The sequence below is a fragment of the Xenopus laevis genome, chromosome 3S (genome assembly GCF_017654675.1).
Source record: "Xenopus laevis strain J_2021 chromosome 3S, Xenopus_laevis_v10.1, whole genome shotgun sequence".
Classification (NCBI taxonomy): domain Eukaryota; kingdom Metazoa; phylum Chordata; class Amphibia; order Anura; family Pipidae; genus Xenopus; species Xenopus laevis.
In genome coordinates, this window is record NC_054376.1 from 57,314,505 (window position 1) to 57,334,797 (window position 20,293).

General features: G+C 36.1%; 1 protein-coding gene across 4 annotated transcripts in view; it reads right to left on the minus strand.

The window, feature by feature from the left end:
- Nucleotides 1-7,046: 7,046 nt before the first annotated feature.
- Nucleotides 7,047-20,293, minus strand: part of bnip2.S (BCL2/adenovirus E1B 19kDa interacting protein 2 S homeolog) — a 37,541-nt gene continuing 24,294 nt past the window's right edge. For 2 of the 4 annotated variants that reach the window (XM_018254354.2, XM_041587678.1), the window contains 8 exons: nucleotides 20,026-20,211; nucleotides 16,970-17,146; nucleotides 15,263-15,365; nucleotides 13,236-13,367; nucleotides 12,298-12,384; nucleotides 12,114-12,212; nucleotides 10,532-10,567; nucleotides 7,047-8,380 (listed from right to left, as the gene is read on the minus strand). In XM_018254354.2, the coding sequence (XP_018109843.1) occupies nucleotides 8,326-8,380; nucleotides 10,532-10,567; nucleotides 12,114-12,212; nucleotides 12,298-12,384; nucleotides 13,236-13,367; nucleotides 15,263-15,365; nucleotides 16,970-17,146; nucleotides 20,026-20,211 (875 nt within the window). In that variant the 3' untranslated portion in view covers nucleotides 7,047-8,325. 4 annotated transcript variants of the gene reach the window in all.

The window sequence follows — 20,293 nt, forward strand, 5'->3', positions numbered from 1 at the left end:
GGGAGCTAGGGGCCCACCAGGGCTACTGACCCAGGGCCTCCCTCCGGCCCCGCTGCTTCTCCGACGTGCAGCATCGCATACAGCATACGCACGCTGTGCAGGGTACCTGCGTGTGCGCACAGCACCGCGCAGTGTTTGTGCGCATGCACAAAATTAATTTTACTGCAACCCGACAAAGTGGGGTCTCGCCACGCCACTAAGAAGAGGATCTGGGCCGGCAGGGCCCACAAGAGCCCGAGGCCCACCGGGTTTTTTCCTGGTTTTCCGCGGGCCCAGTCCGACAATGCTTACCAGCATCATGTTGCTCACCAACCCCTTGGATGTTGCTCCCAGTGGCCTCAAAGCAGGTGCTTATTTTTTAATTCCAGGCTTGGAGGCAAGTTTTGTTTATATAAAAACCAGATGTACTGCCAAACAGAGCCTCCAGTTGGCCACCTGTCCTCATATGGGCTACCAAATAATTAGGGATGCACTGAATTCATTATTTTGGATTCGGCCGAACCCCGGAATCCTTTGCGGAAGATTCGGCCAAACACTGAACCGAATGGGCAGGAAGGGGAAACATTTTTTACTTCCTTGTTTTGTGACAAAAAGTCACGCGATTTCCCTCCCCGTCCCAAAATTGGCATGTGCAAATTAAGATTCAGTTCGCCCAGGCAGAAGGATTCGGCCAAATCCAAATCCTGCTGAAAAAGGCCGAACACTGGATTTGGTGCTTCCCTACCAATAATACACCACAGCACTTATTTGGCACCCCCAGGAACTTTTTTCACATTTGTGTTGCTCCCTAACTCATTTTTACATTTGAATGTAGCTCACGGGTAAAAAAGGTTGGGGAACCCTGATCTAAAGGAAACATTATTCCTTGCTCTAAACAGGGAAAACTTTGTATATGAAACTTAAGTCACATTCTACTTCCTGATCCCAATGAGCAGTCATACAAATTAGATGTCCCCAGAGAAGCCTTCTACATAAATAACCATCTCTTCCCCCAGAGACAGCTTAAGTTTTTAGATTATGAGCAGTTCATTACACAGTGGCTTCTTCTTTGACTTTTCAAATTTTGAAAAACATTTGCCCTGTATAGTGCAAGAAATAACAAACACCATAGATATTTCCTTATTAAAAGTATAGACAAACCCTAGTTATTGGACCACTATTGAAAATGCCCCTTTAAATAAGACCAGTTTGTTTGTTGGTTACTTGCTTAGTTATAAGAACAATTTTACTCCAAGTTAAGAACCTTGTTACACTGTGTCACACCCCCAAGCATGGAGGACATCTTCTCTAGAATGGTTTTAACCATTAAAGTGGCAGTTCACCTTGAGTTTTTAGTATGTTAAAGAATGGCTTCTTTATAAATTTGTCTTCATTCCAGATTTTTATAGCTTTTAATTTTTTGACCTTTTCTTCTAATTCCTTCCAGCTTTCTAATGAGGGTTACCAACCCCATCTAAAGATAAATGCTCTGTAAGGCTGCAAATGTAGTTATTGCTACTTTTTTTATTACTCATCATTCTATTCAGGCCCTCATCTATTTATATTCTAGTCTCTTATTCAAATCAATGCATGGTTGTTAGGGTAATGTTGATCCTAGCAACCAGATTGCCAAAAGTGCAAACTGGAGAGCTACTGAATACAAAGCTATATAACTCAAAAAATCAAAATCAAATGCAAACGGTCTCAGAATATCACGCTCTAAATCATACTAAAAGTTGGCTCAAATTTGAACAACTCCTTTACAGTCGTACCAGCTCAGGTGAAGAATCGTGGATTGTTATAGCAAATTCAGGCAGAAGGGCTGACAGATTTTAATGTATATTCACTTGTTGCAACCTAGCATATTGGCTGTCAGTGGATTTATAATGAAATGATTTATAATTAAAAATCTGACTCTTGCATAGATGTTGGGATGGGGCTATTATTCCTGGTCCTGGGTATTTTAGAGATGGTACAGCATTTTAGTTCACAAGTTTGTGCTTGCGAACTAAGGAAATACTTGAAAAGGGATCATTTTTATATTTGTATTGCAAATTGACACGTTGGGGCACATTTACAAAGCTCGAGTGAAGGATTCGAATTAAAAAAACTTCGAATTTCGAAGTGTTTTTTTGGCTACTTCGACCATCGAATGGGCTACTTCGACCTTCGCCTACTACTTCGAATCGAACGATTCGAACTAAAAATCGTTCGACTATTCGACCATTCGATAATCGAAGTACTGTCTCTTTAAGAAAAACTTCGACCCCCTACTTCGGCAGCTAAAAGCTACCGAAGTCAATGTTAGCATATGGGGAAGGTCCCCATAGGCTTGCCAGCGTTTTTTTGATCGAAGGATATTCCTTCGATCGTTGTATTAAAATCCTTCGAATCGTTCGATTCGAAGGATTTAATCGTTCGATCGAACGAATAATCCTTCGATCGTAGGATTAGCGCTAAATCGATATTCGAAGTCGAACGATTTTAGTTCCTAGTCGAATATCGAGGGTTAATTAACCCTTAGTAAATCTGCCCCTTATATTTGCTAAATAAGTAAAGTCACAGCACCATCCATGTATCAAAGTTTAAAAAGCATTTATTGGTATCTTGGCTCAGCTCTGAGACAAAGAACAACGTTTCAAGTTCAAACTTGAATAAAGGCCGTGTTGGGCCTGAAACATTCTTTGGCTGAACCAAAATACCAATAAAGGCTTTTTAAACTTTGATACATGGATGGAGCTGTGACTTCACTTATCAAGTATTCAAGCCAGTTGGAGTGGACAACTCTGCACAAGCACCCGTTTCTTGAAAGTTTAAAAGGTTTGGGTGAGTGCTGACTAATTGCACTATACTTGTATTTGCTACCCAGATGTCATCTGTGTTGTGTGTTGCCTTGGTGCAGTTAATATCCATTAATTCTAAAAAATGTAAAAATAACACTTCAATAGTTGGTAGAAGTGGACATTTTAGCTGGCACAGAATAAGTCATAACACATTTCCACTTTCCAAAGCATCAGAAGGTGAATGTTCCAGGACAGAAGCATACATGAACATAGGCAACAGGTGTCTCTGTAACATGACCTTACCAGCTCCACACCTACCATCTTGGGCTACATTGTGGCCCTCCAGTGTCACCTGCCTTCCGACACTAAGATGAGTCACAATTTTTGAGCTTTATTAAACACATCTCGAAAACTTTGAGTCCCAATAGCTACCAAGTTGCTTTTAATAACACAAGACCTACTCCTACCCAAAGTGAGGCTTCATTGACCAAATGTGTTTATCGGATGTGCGTCTTGAAGTGCAATCCATTATGTAATTATAATATATATAATAATATAAAATGATGTTAACTGCATTGTTATTGCATTTGGTTGTTGGAAGGTCTCTTGGCCATTACAAATGTATGAGGTATCTTGTATTTCACATACTTGAGAGGGATGATGACAAATGTCCAGTGTCATTATTATTTCATTTCAAAGTGTGACAAATTATTACCTTGTATCTTAGGCTATTACAATTGTGACCACTAATAACAATGTGAAATCACTTATTTATTTTAGTTATTTTTTTTTAATGTAGAATTTTCATTCATTTCTACATTGTTGTTGTGTTTGCCCTTAAAAAATAACGGCACAGTGACACTAGCAAAACTGTGATTTTGACTACCACTTTCACTGCGTTATACTGTACTTTTTATTTCAATGATTGTACCCAAGAACACACTGGATACAAGATGTAGTAAAGTGGAAGTTTTTGGATATGTTTTTAGTTGATATTCAAAATTGTTGTAAAAACACAAAATGTAACAAATAACCTGCAGTTTGGCATAGAAAGAAATTTTTACTCCTTTTAAATCTGGCAGAATGTGTACTTTCCAAAAATATATTGCTTTTTGGGGACAACTATTTCTTCCACAGTGCTTTGAAAAACAGGATATCACAACACTTGTGAATTTTAGATAAATACAAATCAAGAATCTCTATATAACTATAAATATATAGCACTGGCAAGATGGAGCTTTCAACATGTTTGATGTATTTGTCTTTCCCCAACCTTTTTTACCCATGAGCCAAATTCAAATGTAAATAGAGTTGGGGAACAACACAAGCATGAAAACAGTTCCTGTGGTGCCAAATAAAGCATATTATTGGCTATTTGGTGGCCGCTATGTGGACTGGCAGCCTACAGGAGGATCTGTTTGGCAGTACATCTGTTTTTCATGCAACCAAAACTTGCCTCCAAGCCTGGAATTGAAAAATAAGCACCTGCTTTGAGGCCACTGGGAGCAACATCCAAGGGGTTGGTGAGCAACAAGTTGCTCAAGAGTCACTGGTTGGGGATCACTGGTCTATAGCATACAAATATTTTAAGACTATGTATGTAGCAGAAATGTAATTACATAAAATGTAAGCAGATTAATAAATCCTCAAACACCAAAATATCGTTTTTCAAGGTAAACGATTCCCCCCATGAAATTAAAAAAGAAATGCTAAACAATCATCTGCCAGTTAATTTTAAAGTGAAATGCCTTTGGTTTTTATGTTGTTTTAACAAATGTTTTCGTTTTCAGACTAGCTACCATTTAAATTTATAAACATAAGAGCAGAGGATCATTTCTATTTATATATTTCTTTTGGGTCGAGCCAAAATCCTCATTTGAAACAGTTAAACAGTAACAGATTTTATAATCAACACTTTGGGGCCAATTTACTAATGCTCGAGCAACATGGTTTCCACATCCAAATACCTCTGTTTGCTGCCTATTGTATTTCCCCCCCCCCCCCAAGTGGGTTTTTCAAAAGAATAAAAAGCTCAGCAACTAAAATCTCCTGAGCTTTTTATCGGGGGAAAAATTATTGTCAGCAAGCCAAGGTATTAGGATGTGGAAGCTACACACAATTTTAGTATCCGAATGCTTGAGCCTAGAGTCTCAAGCATTAGTGAATTGGCTCCCATATCCTTCTGAATCATAAATAACAGTGTGTATATTGTGGTAGAAAGAACATTTCATAAAATGTTATATTTTCCTTAGTGTACAGTTTAATAACATTTATTTATAAAGAAACCAGGCTTAATAGGCTGTACACACAGATTTGGTTCACAATATTGCATTTGACAATTAGATATACTAGAGGAACAGCAACATCAAAAACAGATATAGATTTTTTCCATTACATAGCATGACACTCCTATTCTTCTAGTATGTACAATTGAACAGTCAAGTATGGCCATAGTTTACTGTAGGGGCAAATAGTGCACTTTATAAAACATTGCTCACAAAAGTAATAAAAATATATATTATCTCTGTCCTTTCCTTTTATGAATATAAATATTTCAATGAGGAACATGCATCCTCCAGCTAAGTTTTTAAGAGTGCATTCTATATACATTTAAAAAAACATGTTTTTATTTTGACATTATAAGATATATAACAAATTGAATACAATGTTCAAGATAGGTATTAAGGTAAACAAGTACACTTTAGCTATTTCTGTTCTATTGTAATCGAACCTGACATACAAACACATTTTGGTTACAGGGATCTAAGCTCCAAGGGTGCTACTCCTCACTGCTAATCATTTCCCTTTATGTATAGGAAACCACTACAAATGCTTACCCTGATAATTTGGTGCCAGAATCAAGGCTGAAGATATATCTATAAATAGCATAGAACATGTGTTGTGAATAGGCAGAAAATAAATGGGGAGCAACTGGAGACATCTTCAGAGGAACAGATCTTAACCGCAAAACAGCTGTGGTTGTGGATTCCACCCTATTTATTCATTTAGCTTTTAGTTCTCCTTTAACCATCAAAGCTGAACTTAAGAAAATAACAGTAGGACTCAAGAGCACTAGTCAAATTGGGGGATCCACAAAAGTTTAACAAAATCTATTAATAATGAAGTCTTGTTCCTTAATAATGAAGTCTTGTCCTCTACAATGACAAATGAGGCAGCTTTCTGCCGGTGCCAAAACTACTAGTATTGCTCATGGCTGCCGAGTCAACGAGAAAGGGGAATATTCTCAATTGTTCTTGAATAATTTATAGCCGTCGTGCTAAATGAACATAAACTTCATATTCTTTAAGACAACTGTATCTGTAATATAAATTAAGCTTTTATGCAAAAGTCTGTTTGGAAAGTGTAATTTAAAAGTGAAAAATACCAATATTGTCACACCAATGTCAAGAACAGGTATTTAACATTACAAACAAGGCTAAATAAAATGAATATGGTGCTTCACTTTTGTGATCAGGTCCAAAACTTGCTAGTCTACATACAGAATCCTGCACTGTTCACCAAACTAACCAGGATGTGCAAAATTCAATGTATTTATAAGTATGAAAAATCCTATTCTAAAAAAATAAAAGGATGAAAAGGCCAAATATAACACTAGTAGCTACAATAAGAGAGTTGGCAGAACAAAAGATACATAAAGGTGGCCATAGACGCCAAACGAGCGGATCTTTCCCCGATATGCCATTAACGAGCATGGCTATATCGGGGGTAATCTGATTGTTCGGCCGTAAGATCCGATTACGATGTGCAATGGGCTCCGGCAGGATCGGTCGGGTCAAAATTAAACCTGACCGATCGACCAAACGACCGATATCCGCCGGACGAAAGCTGTTGGCACTCTCCACACACGATCCGAAAATCGTACGAATCCTCGATTCGTACGATAGGATCTGTGTGTCTATGGCCAGCTTAACACCTATGGCACAACCCCTGTTGTGGAGAGACAGACAATCGCAGTGGTCAAAATGCCATTATCCTCAGATGTGTCACTGACTGGAGCCCAGTGAGCCTAAGACTTATCAATGAAAACTTCCAGGGCAGTAGATAACTTTCAGTTTATGAAAGGGCTACAACCGCAAAGAAGTTATGCTATATGATGCAGCTAAATTATAAGAAATATTGCTTATTTGCATACTGAACGGAATATATATTTTTTTGACCTAGAATGTCTAACTCCAGGTGGAATAAAAACCTAGAGAACTCCAATAACCCTTTTTAAAATTTTGTAATGAAGTATGCCTTAAATTCTTTCAAAGAAAAAACAAGTTTTTCGTTTAAGGACATAACTTTAGAAGATGTTACATGTTAAAAAAAATCACAAATGGTATGGTAAAATTAAAAGAATATTCTGTAAAATACCAGCATTTTGGTTTAGAATCTGAGGAAATGTAATCCCCCTATCCTATAGTCCTGCTGAAAATGGAAATTAGTTGCCCTTAAATTAAATCATCAGAAAATCAAGACATTTTGCTTTTTAACATGTTTTTCTCTGCATCTGAGTTTACATTCTTTAAAAAAAAAAAAAATGTATCATTCATAGATTTACTCCTGCTCTAACAATGGCTTACTTGCTACAAATGAACAGTAGTCTGTCACGTACGTATTGCTATCTAACATTCTATTGGCATTTCAGTTGTCTGATCCTAAAGCCTGAAGCACAAAATAACCATTTTTAGGAGAAAAAAAAAAAACATTAGGCACTGCAATGCATGTCAACAAGATATTCATGAGGCCATAGTTTGAAGTCAGCAACCATTAATTTGGTGTATGCTGAATGCTGTAGAAAATAATACATTTTATAAATTACTAGGACAAAAAATGTCCAACATCTATTATAATATAAGACAGAATGGCCTGCAAGACAATGATTTATTTTTCAGAATTTCACTGTTAATGGGCTATATAGATGTAGGCAGTAACCCAAAGGTTCTGAAGAAACAACTATTTACTGCTAATAATTAATGCTACTTTACTACAATGGCTATTTAATGCCACTTGCCATTTAGTGCCCCTAATATCTTTATAGTTGTCTTTACTATCTTCTGTTACCAAGCAATTTTTGCAAATCTTAATGATTTGAGATATCCTGATATTTTCTGCAGGTGACTAAAATGTATAATTGCAATTGCTTAAGTCCATGAATCTCTTTTCCTATCGCAGCAAATGTTAAGTAGTTTTTGGCACCAGGTTGAATAAATCAAACAAAACAGGACCAGCTGAATCTCAATATGGCAGAGATCATGCAGGCAGAGCCGCTTTATGCAGCAAATATGCAAAAGCAACCAAACCCTTACAATCTGCACTGTCTCCAGTCAGAGCCCCAATGCTCTACATTATATTAAAAATAAAAAGACTGTATATTTATTTTCAACAGTTTTGCCTCAGTACAGATCAGCTCCTCATGTCTAACCGAGTGAAATCTGTAGAATAACCGTTAAGGACAGGTAGTAGATAATCCATAATGATATGCCACAAACTGAAGAAATACAAATTCACTCCTTTTTCTTGCAGTATGTTTTTCAGGTGCCTTTGGCTCCATCTGCACTTACTGCCCACTGGCTTGCTCTTCAGTTTTCTTGTTTTCTTGTTCTTTATCAACTCTGCAAAAGAAAAGAGTCATAACAAGCTGATTTGTAATTCAAAAAATACAAAAGTGAAAATACGATTTCTGACATTAGTATTGCCTATAATGTAATACTATTCCTGGTTTTAGGTACATACTATTTATTATCTCAGCAATGGAAGTTTAAATACGCAGCTTAGAAGAAGTGGCATATTTAACAGTGCAATGCTGTTAATTTGATGTAATAAATAAAAATAATACAAACACAAATTGTTGTGGAGGTTAAAAAAAAAGACAGCAGCGTAATTATAGGGTGGAGCAGACCCTGCAGCTGCTGGGGGGGGGGTGGCAATGTGGGGAAAGATGGGGGTAAATGTCGAGGTTGTCACAACGATCAAGCAGAAGTTGAAAGACAGGAGCAGCACGGTTGGCACTGCACGTCTCTCTGGCTTAGAAATTCAATATACTGCATGTGTGCTGGTGTTAGCATTGGTGCAAAGGCTAAAAAGGACACAAACTATATGTCCAAAAGTATCAGGACACAATTCAAAAACAACATGCCCTCGAAACATTCACTGCTGAGTTCCAGACTATTTCTTCAAGAAACTTCAGGATAACAACTATGTTTTTTTTCTTTTTAACAGAAGCTTCACACATCACTAACATCACTATGACCAGTTGTCGCCTGGAGTGTTGTACAGGTCTCCACCATTAGACTCTGAAGCTGTGAAAAGATGTTCTCTGAAAGGATAAATCTCTTTCTCCATCTGGCAGTTTGAAGGCGAGTCTGGGATTGATGAATGCCAGGTGTACACTACCCATCTGAATATGTAATGCAGATTGTATTGCTTTGGTAGGGAAGAAAGAATGGCCTGGTAGTTAAGGGGTTAAGCTGACTGAAACAGATCTTTTTCTGTTCACCATCATCTCTCATCTGCCTACTGTCCCCATTGTTACAGACAATATCTGCGTTATATCACAAATATATTTATTATAAATGCATCTTCAATTATTAAAAATGCCTTAAATTGCAGAATATTCACTTCTGGGCAGACATCGATTTGTCTGTTGTTTACATTTAAGGCCATGCCAATTGATAACAAGAAGTCCCAGAATATATATACAGATTTAAAATAACATAAAGTGATCATAAAACTGGTCAACTGTTGTTTGTCATTGTTATGTTGGGCATTACATCACTCTTCTGATATACCCTGGTTACCAAATCATAGGTGACATAGGTACTACCCATGAGCTTCAAGCGTCCTATACGAAATACTGTGCGATCATTACTGTAATGTAAATATCAGACACATTGGTTAAAACGGACTAATCATTGTAAAACCCTAAAGGGAAAAATGCAATACCCTTATTAATAAATGCACATAAATCGTAGGACATTTCAATATATCATTTGTAATACTGCACAGTATCATAATCTATTACGTGTTCTTTAAGCACAAAAACAAATGATTGCCAAAATTACGTTAAGCCTTTAACTATAGAATGATTAAATGTTTTGTGGTATGTAGGCTGAATGGATTGTACCTTCCAGTTAATTGATGAATAGGAAAAGAAAAGTATTATTTGAATTGAATGTGGCATGCATAGTAATAGGTTTCAGAGTAGCATTACATTCACGAGCAAGAAAGCTTGTGCAGGGGACAAATTACTGGAGGCAAGAAATGCTTCCAAGTGACAAAATTTGCAGCCAGAAGTTCTCTATTGCACTGGTCAGCTTAAACATAAAAAAACACAGCAAATAGAACATTACATTGGAATTCCAATCAGTGGCAGGCTTGATGCACCACATAAGTAATACTGAAATCTGTGCAGATTGCACGGGGGGGGGGGGAAATAACTGGGTATCAAGCAGGAGGGGGCCATGCAGGACTAGCTTTTGCTTTGCTGAACCATAGCATGCTCAGAATTCAATTTAAAACAATACTATGTTAAAAATACATCTGGATTTTAATTAAACCAGCTTTCCACAGAATAACTATTTGCAAATAGAAGTCTATTCCTTAATATTGCCCATTAGCAGTTCAGTGCTATTACGTATAAGGAGTGCATGTTGATATGTACTAATGCCGAGTAGTTTAATGCAAGCCAACCAGTCAGGGAGGGATTAGTTTGTGCATAGCAAATGGAGCAATTCTGGTGCAACCCATAGAATGTGTGCCGATACCTTTTGTGTTTCTTTTTACATTTTCCTTCGTCATACCTTGGTAGGAAAGAGTTTAATTCAGAAAATCGTCACAATATTGGAAGACACACAAGAAAAATTATCATCTACATGAGGAGGCCCATTTATCAAAGGTCGAATTTTAAATTCATGTGACTGTGAGGTTATTTAAGAAAAAAATGTAATGTCTAATATAACATCGAATGGTTTCTAATCCAAAAATGTGAATAGTTTTCAATTCGTAAGAATCAAGTTTTTCTCCCGAAAAAACCCCTCAAATGTCAGGAAGGCTATTAACATCTACAAATGGCTCAACTGACCTCTGCCATTCACTTAAATGAACTCGGCAGGTTTTAGATGGAAAATATTCAAATTTACATTGGAATCGTGGGATTACAATTTGAATGTGTGAATTTTGACACTCGAAAATTCGAGTTTACTATTCGACCCTTGATAAATCTGCCCCTTAGTGTGAACATTAGACCATATTATGACACACACAGGAGAGAAACATTAAAACAAACAAAATGAAAACATATTTTTAACAGTTAGGTTTATATGGTGATCTTATAAAATGAATATCTAAGAGTAAGGCAATAGAGATCAATTTTCTTAATGTTTTGGACTGCTTTGTTATTAGTGTCACTTCATGTCATCCTTCAAGAGTAATCAAGGGATCAATTAAGACTTCATGACTGCAAAAGTGCATTAGCAAGTTTGCAGTATAGATATGACTAAGATATGAAGCACTAAAGCATTTTAAGATAACCATGGACTCACAAGGGTTAAAAAACAGGGTTTCAAATGACAATGGTATCCCAAATGGCTGTAACGGCTGTTAGACAGCATGATAAATTATGCATGTGACTAATGTAGTAATCGATTCTAGAAAACTGATTTAAACAGACTTGTCAGCTCTTTTTTTAATATGTCAAAAATTATTATTTTGGGTATTTTAAACTGTAAACACACTGTATTTTTCTGTTACTGTATTGGTTGTAGGAGTAAAATGTCACTAACGCACAACAATTGACTTAACCCTGCAAGTTCTGAACGCAACGAATAAAATCAGAACTGGCCATGCACCTTTAAAGTACTTACACGTTACTGTGCACCCCTGTGTAGGAAGTGTACCCATATTGTAAAAAGGAGGCACTCATATGCAACAATGCACAGAGATGCAAGGGAATATTTATAAGAAATCAGAATATCATGTCTCTACGTATTTATGAGTCATATTTTCTGATTTCTTAGTAAATGTATTTTATTGTGCACTTATTAAAACCTGCACACCGACTTGAAGATATGAATATAAATTACTGATAAGACTTACTAGTATCAATAATATTTGTCACTGCAGTTTATAAGCCATACCATTTCCTTGCGGAAAGGGGGACACTTTTGAATCTTGTTTCTTTTTACCAGATTATGCATATCAATGGGTATTTGGCAGAGAAATGTCACTTCTAACATTCAATGTAGCACATAGCTCAACTTGGTTTGCCTTTCGGATATTACGTACAATTGTCTCAAGCTGACTTTTAAATTGCAATAGGAAGACAAATAAATAAAGAACATTACATACTCTTTTATGCATTCCGGTATGCCGACGTACTCCATAGGAATAAGTTCTGCTAATTCAACCAAGCTAAAGACATATTTAATTTTCTGGCAGAATTTTGAGCTAAAAAACAAACAGAATATTTGTTATTGTGGTAGTTACTGTAGTAAAACAATAACTATATGAATTCAGATTGCATTTCTATTACCTAATGAAGGGCTTTGTGATAGCAAGAAGTGTTCTGATGAACCAGGAAGGGTGCACTATGATCAAGGATTTGAGATTTTTCCGTAACCTTTAATGAAGATAGAAACGCATTTGATTAGGCTTTACGAAAATTATTACAGCAGGATTTAAAAACAAACATACAACTGTTGACCTGTAAAGTCATATGATATCAAGGGGCAGATACCGTGAAAAAAACCCCCAAAAAAACATGGGATGGAGGGGAAAAAATGCAGACAAAACTTGTGCGACTTTTTTCTCGAATGCTAGTTTATTTAAGAAAAAAAAATAACAAAATATTCCTGTGCATGTTTTATTTGCAAAAAAAAAAAAAAAAAGTTGCATGCCAGTGAGTATCTCATTGTCCCATTCATTTTCAATGAGGCTGAAAATCTCGAATGTTTTAATAAACTGGGAAAATAAAGAAATTAAGCTGTTAGAGAATATTACCATTAACTTTTCTACAACCAGCTTTTACTTGCCGAGTTTTTTCTGGTGACGTTTTGCAATTCTAACTATTTGAGATTTCAGAATACACTTGCACATTTTTTCAGCGTTTTTTTCTCTTCAGAGTTTTCCCCAAATGAGAAGAAAAAACTCCAACTCCATTTTTAATAACTCGGCCTCCAAGTGTTCCGACTCAGTTTGGCTGCATGCTCAGACTTCAGCCTGATTCTAATCTTGAAATGGGATTCTGCAAACCATTATGGATTTTTGAATAGATATGTACTGCTTTCTGAGAGGCTGATCTTAGGTCAAGGCTGAAACCCTTAATTGTTTTCCAAATGGGCACACATTATAGAAGTCTAGAAGCCATCTTCAAAAACCAATTTTTTTTTGGAATTATTTCAAATAACTGTGACTGAACAGAAACAGCATAACGTGACAAGCTTATATTAAAAACTCCTGCTTAACACATACCTTCTATCAATTTGTTGATAGCATTTTCTAAGCCATCCAAGGCTAGGCATTTTTCTCCGTGTTGTGGCTCCATTTAAATAAACGATCATGTAGTTTTCTGCAACTAACATTTCCAAAGTGCCAATAACGTACCTGATGAATAAGCAGAGATACATCAGGAGGAAAAACAAAAAACAAAACAAAAGACAACAAAAAAGTAGAAAGAAGTATAAACCAAATGGGGAACAAAATCAAAGAGACATAGCAAAAAGGAAAAAAGCTGGTCACAAAGTACCAACCACACAATTCTCAATGTGGGTCCACAACCAAGGAATTATGGCAGTTGCAAATTAATGTGGCTGTAATATGATTACAAAAAATATGTAGCTAAAATCCTAGTTCAATTATGAGCCCCAAATTGCATGCATACGGGGTCACCAGGAATAGGATGTGGCCACCATTTCTTAATGATCTCATTGTTCTGTCCAACATGTGCAATTTGGTAAGTCATATGTGACCAACCATCAAAATATTTTGGTTTGTAGCTGTTAATATTTTCCATTTTAGCTGCACCTAAAAATATCTAGCAAAATTAAATCTTGTGAATTGTGTAAGCAATTTGTACAAATGAACTACTAAACAGTTGTTGCACTCCATTCTACTAAAGGATGTATCCATGTACAGCCCATGCAAAAGCAACTATCTAATGTTGTTTGCATATTAGTTACAGCAGGAGTGCCCATACATTACTAATGCGAGGTCTACTTTTAGTGATATTGTTATCTACATCCATAAAAGCATTGTTAGCATTCTGTTCCAAGGAAAATATTAATTAAAAGTTCATTTCAGAGAAAATGTATATTGTTATATTTAATAAACAAATCTATTTCTTATTTAAATAAACATAATAAATATCTAAATGAAAAGCATGAAATAGGAGGGAGATTTAGACCAGCTGTTTGTTGGCAGTGTCTTGAGATCTATAGATCACCTGCTAAAGGTCTACTGGTAGATCCCAATCTACCTTTTGGGCACCCTTGCGTTACAGGATCACTTCTAAATAATCTTGCACATGCTGATGTTGCATTTCCATGGGACGAAATATTGGGATTGTTACAACTTCCCTTTGTCCCCCTCAGATGTTTGCTCATCGGGTTTTTATACTTGAGTGATAAATCAGTCAAACTAAGTGCACTTATGCTCTGATCCATAGACTGATTCCAGGCCATGCATTTGGCAACTGTGCATTGCAATATTAAAAAAAAACTTGCTTGTTGTTTGCCTGGCTTTCTGGTTACCCCTTTGTATCTGGACTCCTGCTGCTATCTGGCTTCCTGACATACAGTCTCTCTCCATTTCAACCCCTGGCTTGATCTGACTCCTTACTTCTTGTTTGGCCAGCTTCACATGAAAGGTTTCCTTTAATCACCTTCTATTTCACGTATGTGGAAAATGATGTACCCCCTTACATTAAACAATAGGATTGTAGACGTTACTGAAGAGCTACAAAGTCATATGGCTGCAAGCCAAGTGCCTGTGCATGAGTTTTTGAACTTTAAGGAACTTTTCTGATACCCATATATTTTACAACAGTGGGTACATTTGTTTTTATATGACCGAACAACCTAAAGAAACCCGTCACTCATTAAACAGCTGCAGGTAGAACAATGAAATGCAACAATATGCACCTGTATCAGTAGGTAACCAGTCAAAGCTTCCACTGGCAAAGCTTCCCAGTATTGATGAGCCTAAGTGATTTATGTGACTATTGCACCATAGAGCACCACTTGTAACATCACTTAACACAGTTTCCAAGGAGATATATTACAGACTATTCATGGCTTGTGTAATATAATATATATTTATTTTTACTGACATTATCTCAGTTTGTTTAAAAAAAAAATTCAGGTTTTTAATAATTTTCACGGGAATTATGTGAGAGAGAAAAAAAGCATGAAAGTAAAGTCAGAAAACAGAAAAAAAGTAACAAAATTTATATAGTAAAAACGTTAATACTGATTTCAATAGGTACAGAATGTAATACTCACTTAAATAGATTGTCCATTAGGTAGCGGTAATTAGGTTGACTGCTGTCAGGCATAAAGCACACAGCAAACACTATAATTGCATTTAATCCATCTCCATAATAACCTTAAATAAAAATAATAAAGTTAGTGAAGAAAAACTCTTCACATTAAGACATTCTGCAAAGCTCTCTATCCAGATCTTTTCTTTTGTGTAATGAAATATGTTTATACAGTGGGAACAAGTATATTATTTAGTGTACCCCTATTGTAAAATATATTATACATAACACAAGGAATTTCATGACCATTTAAAGGAACAAGGCTGATGGCCGACTGCTTTTATACAGGTCATAGAACTCCAAGGTGATTTCTGATATCTACAGAAAGGACAATAAGGGGTACATTATTTATTATTATACAAACGTTTCAGTAAATCATGTGACAGATGTTACATCATGAAGTACCATTAATGAATATTATAATTACTGATGACATCACCAAGCACTGTTTATATAGTGAATAAAGTACCCCCTATTGTGAAATATAAGGATATTATAAGTCACAGAAGAGTTCCATGACCATATCACAGGTCATGGAACTCCAAGGTTACTTCTAATATCCTCATATTTTCCAACAAGGGGTACTTTATTTATTATAATACACACATTTTAGTGGGTCATGTGACAAAAATGACCACTACTCACCTTTATAACTGATGACATCACTACTCACCATTTATAAGGATATAATTTACAGGATATTCATGGCTTTTGTGTATTATATAGTGAATAAAGTACCCCCTCTTGTAAAATATAAGGATATTATAAGTTACCGAGGAGTTTCATGACCATATAAAAACACGAGGCTGAAGGCCTGTTTTTATACAGGTCATGGAACTCCGAGGTAACTTATAATATCCTTATATTTTACAAGAGGGGTACTTTATTTATTATAATACACAAGCTTCAGTGAGTCATGTGACAGAAATTACATCAGAACTCACCGTTTATAAGGATATAATTTACAGGATATTCATGGCCTTTGTGTATTATAACAATATAATGTACAGGATACTCATGCTTCTTGTGTATGTGCTACTTTTTTGATCCTACTCCTTCCCAGGAGTCAGTGTGTGCTATTTATTTGCTACGGCACGAGATAAGAGCAGTGCTTTATGCATTACAGAGATCTCTGTACATAGTTTTGAGAAATGTCCTTGTACAGATACAGTTACAAAGTGCAGCCCTCACACAAAAATCAAACATTTTTCAGTGCACTACCTCAAAGGTCAATTGTTCCACTGGTTGGAAGGTAAGTAAACATATATACTTATATAATTCTCCACTGGACTACAGTAGGCTCAATGTTTTCAAACACCCGAATCCTCATTCTTTTTACTTTTCTAATTTAATTACACTTATTCCTTAATTATTCTTAATCATCAGGGTTAGAGCACATTGTTAAAAATGTGCTTTCCCACTGTGCATTAAGGTTTGGTATTTTTTTTTTTTTGTTTTTTTTTCACAAGGTAGGACCAAGCATATACTATATACCAATTTTGTTGTGGCACAGAGTGAATGTGTTTTGCCACTGCTGATAAAATTATTACGTAACTACTATTATAAAATGAAATGACTACTTCAGTAATTACTGTATAATAATCATATAATAAAATTAGTGAGTAGTTTTATTGAGAGCAGAAGATTACATGTAAATACCTCTTCTTACCTCCATGGCTAATAACTTTTTTATATGGTTCTATTGCAGTCATATCAACCCTGTGATCTTGCTCGCCAATTCTGAACAAACGCCATCGTCTGCTTTCCTCCTTCTCCTCTGCTGCAGTGTATTCAGGTATAGAACCCTTTGGTAGCACCTCAGTAGTCTTTGGTTTTGGAAGATCATCTGTCAATATAATAAACTCTTATGAACTTACACTTATTAACCTGTTGTGCATTATTTGTCTTAATTAACCACTTTACTCTGGGAATCTGGGAACCAATGGATTGGTTAGATGTCAAGCTATTATTAATCGTTGTAAATAAGTACAATACGTTAACCTCACCGGCCAAACTGTATTATTCTTATTTCCATCCCTTTTCAGAGTGACAAATTTTAGCCAGTGACTTAATTATTTTACGGTCCCTGAACTATACATACATTAATGCTGAGTGCATATCTAGTGTCCACCTCCTTATGACCTTGGAAACGTCACCCCCCTGCACAAATAATGGTATAAAGCAAGCACTTTCCTTTAATGGCTTTACAGTTTCAGCTATACAGCTGCTGCCCACTCCACCAGGGTGTAATCATTACATTATTATCCTCCTAGATCAGTACTTTTGAAATTTTTCCAGCTTCAGTGCAGCTTTACAATCAAATATTTGGTCAAGGCCAATCTTGACTAAAGAATGTGTACAGCTTAAGGAACATATCAGTGTATCATTCATATATACAAGAATATCTTATAATAATACATATTAACCCTAACTGACCTTCAAGTTGGGCTTTCAGGTATATGTAGAAAAGCAAATGGACACTTGTTACCAATTCTCACCCAAAGTGACCCCCCCATTCCACTGCTCCGTGCCCCTTTCCACTCAGGAGAATCACAGCCTTAATTGAGTTATATCATTGAAATTAGTTTAAATAATTAAACATAATAATTAAAAAAAGTGAAGAGGTGGTCCAAAACCAATTGCTGATTCTGCAACATACTTTGGGTCCTTTGAGAAAAAGTTAAAAACCACTGTTAAAACTAATTTCCTAACATTATAAAAACGGTCATAGTCAAGCTACAGTTAATGGATAGTGACAACTAAAATGGATCATTACACACATCTCTAAGCATTTGTTCCAAGAGAGTGTGCCAATGAGAATTATTAAAGCCTCAACATAAAAATGACATCACAGCCTTGGCTGCACAGAGTAGAAAGAGCAATAAGCTTGTGTCTGAAACACAGGTATGATTTTCTCGTGTACGCAAAATAGTTGAATATCAAACATCAGGACACAAGTAGTTTGAAAACAGGAACTTTATTATATATATTATATATAATATTTATTATATATAGTATTGCTATAAAGTAAATGAAGGGTATTCTAATTGATGTAAGCAATTTCTCATGATGAGAAAGAATACTGACAACAGGGGAATATAAACCAGTATCCATGCCCATGTTTCAGGTTTCTCTTCCCATTTGATACAGTTCCCAGAGTCCTAATCAGATGGAGAGTGGTTAGTAAAACAGAACGACTACTGAATACTACTGTAAGTCATTTTGATGGTGGAAGCAGCAGAAAACATACTAATGGTGCATTGCAGCAGCCAAGCAGACAGTCAACTACCAATTAACATGTGGACATGCGCCAAATCAAAAAAGCTGAGAATATACACCAACAAAGCATTCTGGAAAGGATCATACTATATTTGCTGAGTACACTGCTTATTTGAGTTATTCATGATCTGGGAGTCTTACCATAAAGCATGGTGGACCTATCGTTATCTAGTTGTCTGAATCCAAGACTTAGCTGTTAAGAGAAACTATCATCCAGGGCAAGGAATGTCAGCAGCATCAAAAAACAAAATAACAAAAAGGAACCCTTTACCGTGTCTTTATTTAAAGTGCTAAAGTCCGACTGCTTGAATGCATTATTAATATACAGACTGTGGGTGCAGAGATGTTGTCAATGGATGCATTCAAGTGCATGAGAATAGAAGCACGCCTGATTCACAAGACCATTTGCCTTGCAATTTATTAGATCTAAAGTGAAACGTCTTGCATCAAATTAGTGTTAACTAATTCATTCATTAATTATTTTAATTGAGTTATTCAATATCTCGCCAGCAGTGAATTTAACCTTTGCCAACCACAAATCATAAAATCTACTGGGCTGTAGTCAGTAAAGGTATGGGATCTGTTATCCAGAAACACATTATCTAGAAAGCTTAGAATTACATAAAGTACATGAACTCTATTATAATCAAAACATTTTTAGATTATTCCCTTTTTCTCTGTAATAATAAAACAGTACTGTGTTCTTGATCCAAACCAAGATACAATTAATCCTTATAGGAGGCAAAACCAGTTTATAGGGCTTATTCAATATTTACTAGGGATGCTCCAAATCCACTATTTTGGATTCGTCCGAGCCCCCGAATCTGTTGTGAATGGTTCGGCCGAATACTGAACCGAATCCTAATTTGCATATGCAAATTAAAGGTGGGAAGGAGACAACATTTTTGTGACAAAAAGTCCCTTCCCATCCCTAATTTGCATATGCAAATTAGTATTCAGATTCAGTTTGGTCGGGCAGAATGATATGGCCGAATCCAAAACCTGCTGAAAAAGCAGAATCCCGAACCGAATCCTGGATTCGATGCATCCCTAATATTTACAAGATTTTCTAGTAGACTTAAGGTATGAAGATCCAAATTATGTAAAAATCCATTATCTGGAAACCCCCAGGTCCCAAGCATTCGGGATAACAGGTCCCAAACCTGTACCTCTGGCTAACCAGATTTAACTGCCCAGTAGCTGGAATAGAGTTAACTGTGATGGGCAGTCAAGTGGGCAAACACTTTGATTTGGGTCAAGATTCCCCATGGAGACAATAAATGCTGGTTTGGATAATGGCCTTAATAGGTTAATGTTAACAGGAGTCAGTTGTATATATACAAACAGCTGGTAGGCCAGTTAGATGGGTAATCAGATTATCTAATCATTGTTATTCTATTGTTTTTGACATATCGACAAGAAGCATGTGAATAAAAAAAATCTTACCTTCCCATTCAAACTCGTTGCTGTTTTCAGATGCGGTATCCAAATCATCTAAATCCAAATCTCCACTTTCATCCAAGTCCTCAGACAAAATGGAGCCCTCACTGTGATCCAGGTTCAAGCTAAGGTTGGGAGCAGCCAGTTTCTTCTTTGATTTTTTATTGCAGTTTATTTCCACTGGACTTGGAACTACAGCATAAAATAAGACATCAAGATAACTATAAACATTATTTGTTGTAAATGTACATTTTTGTTTTAGAAAAGGGGCCAA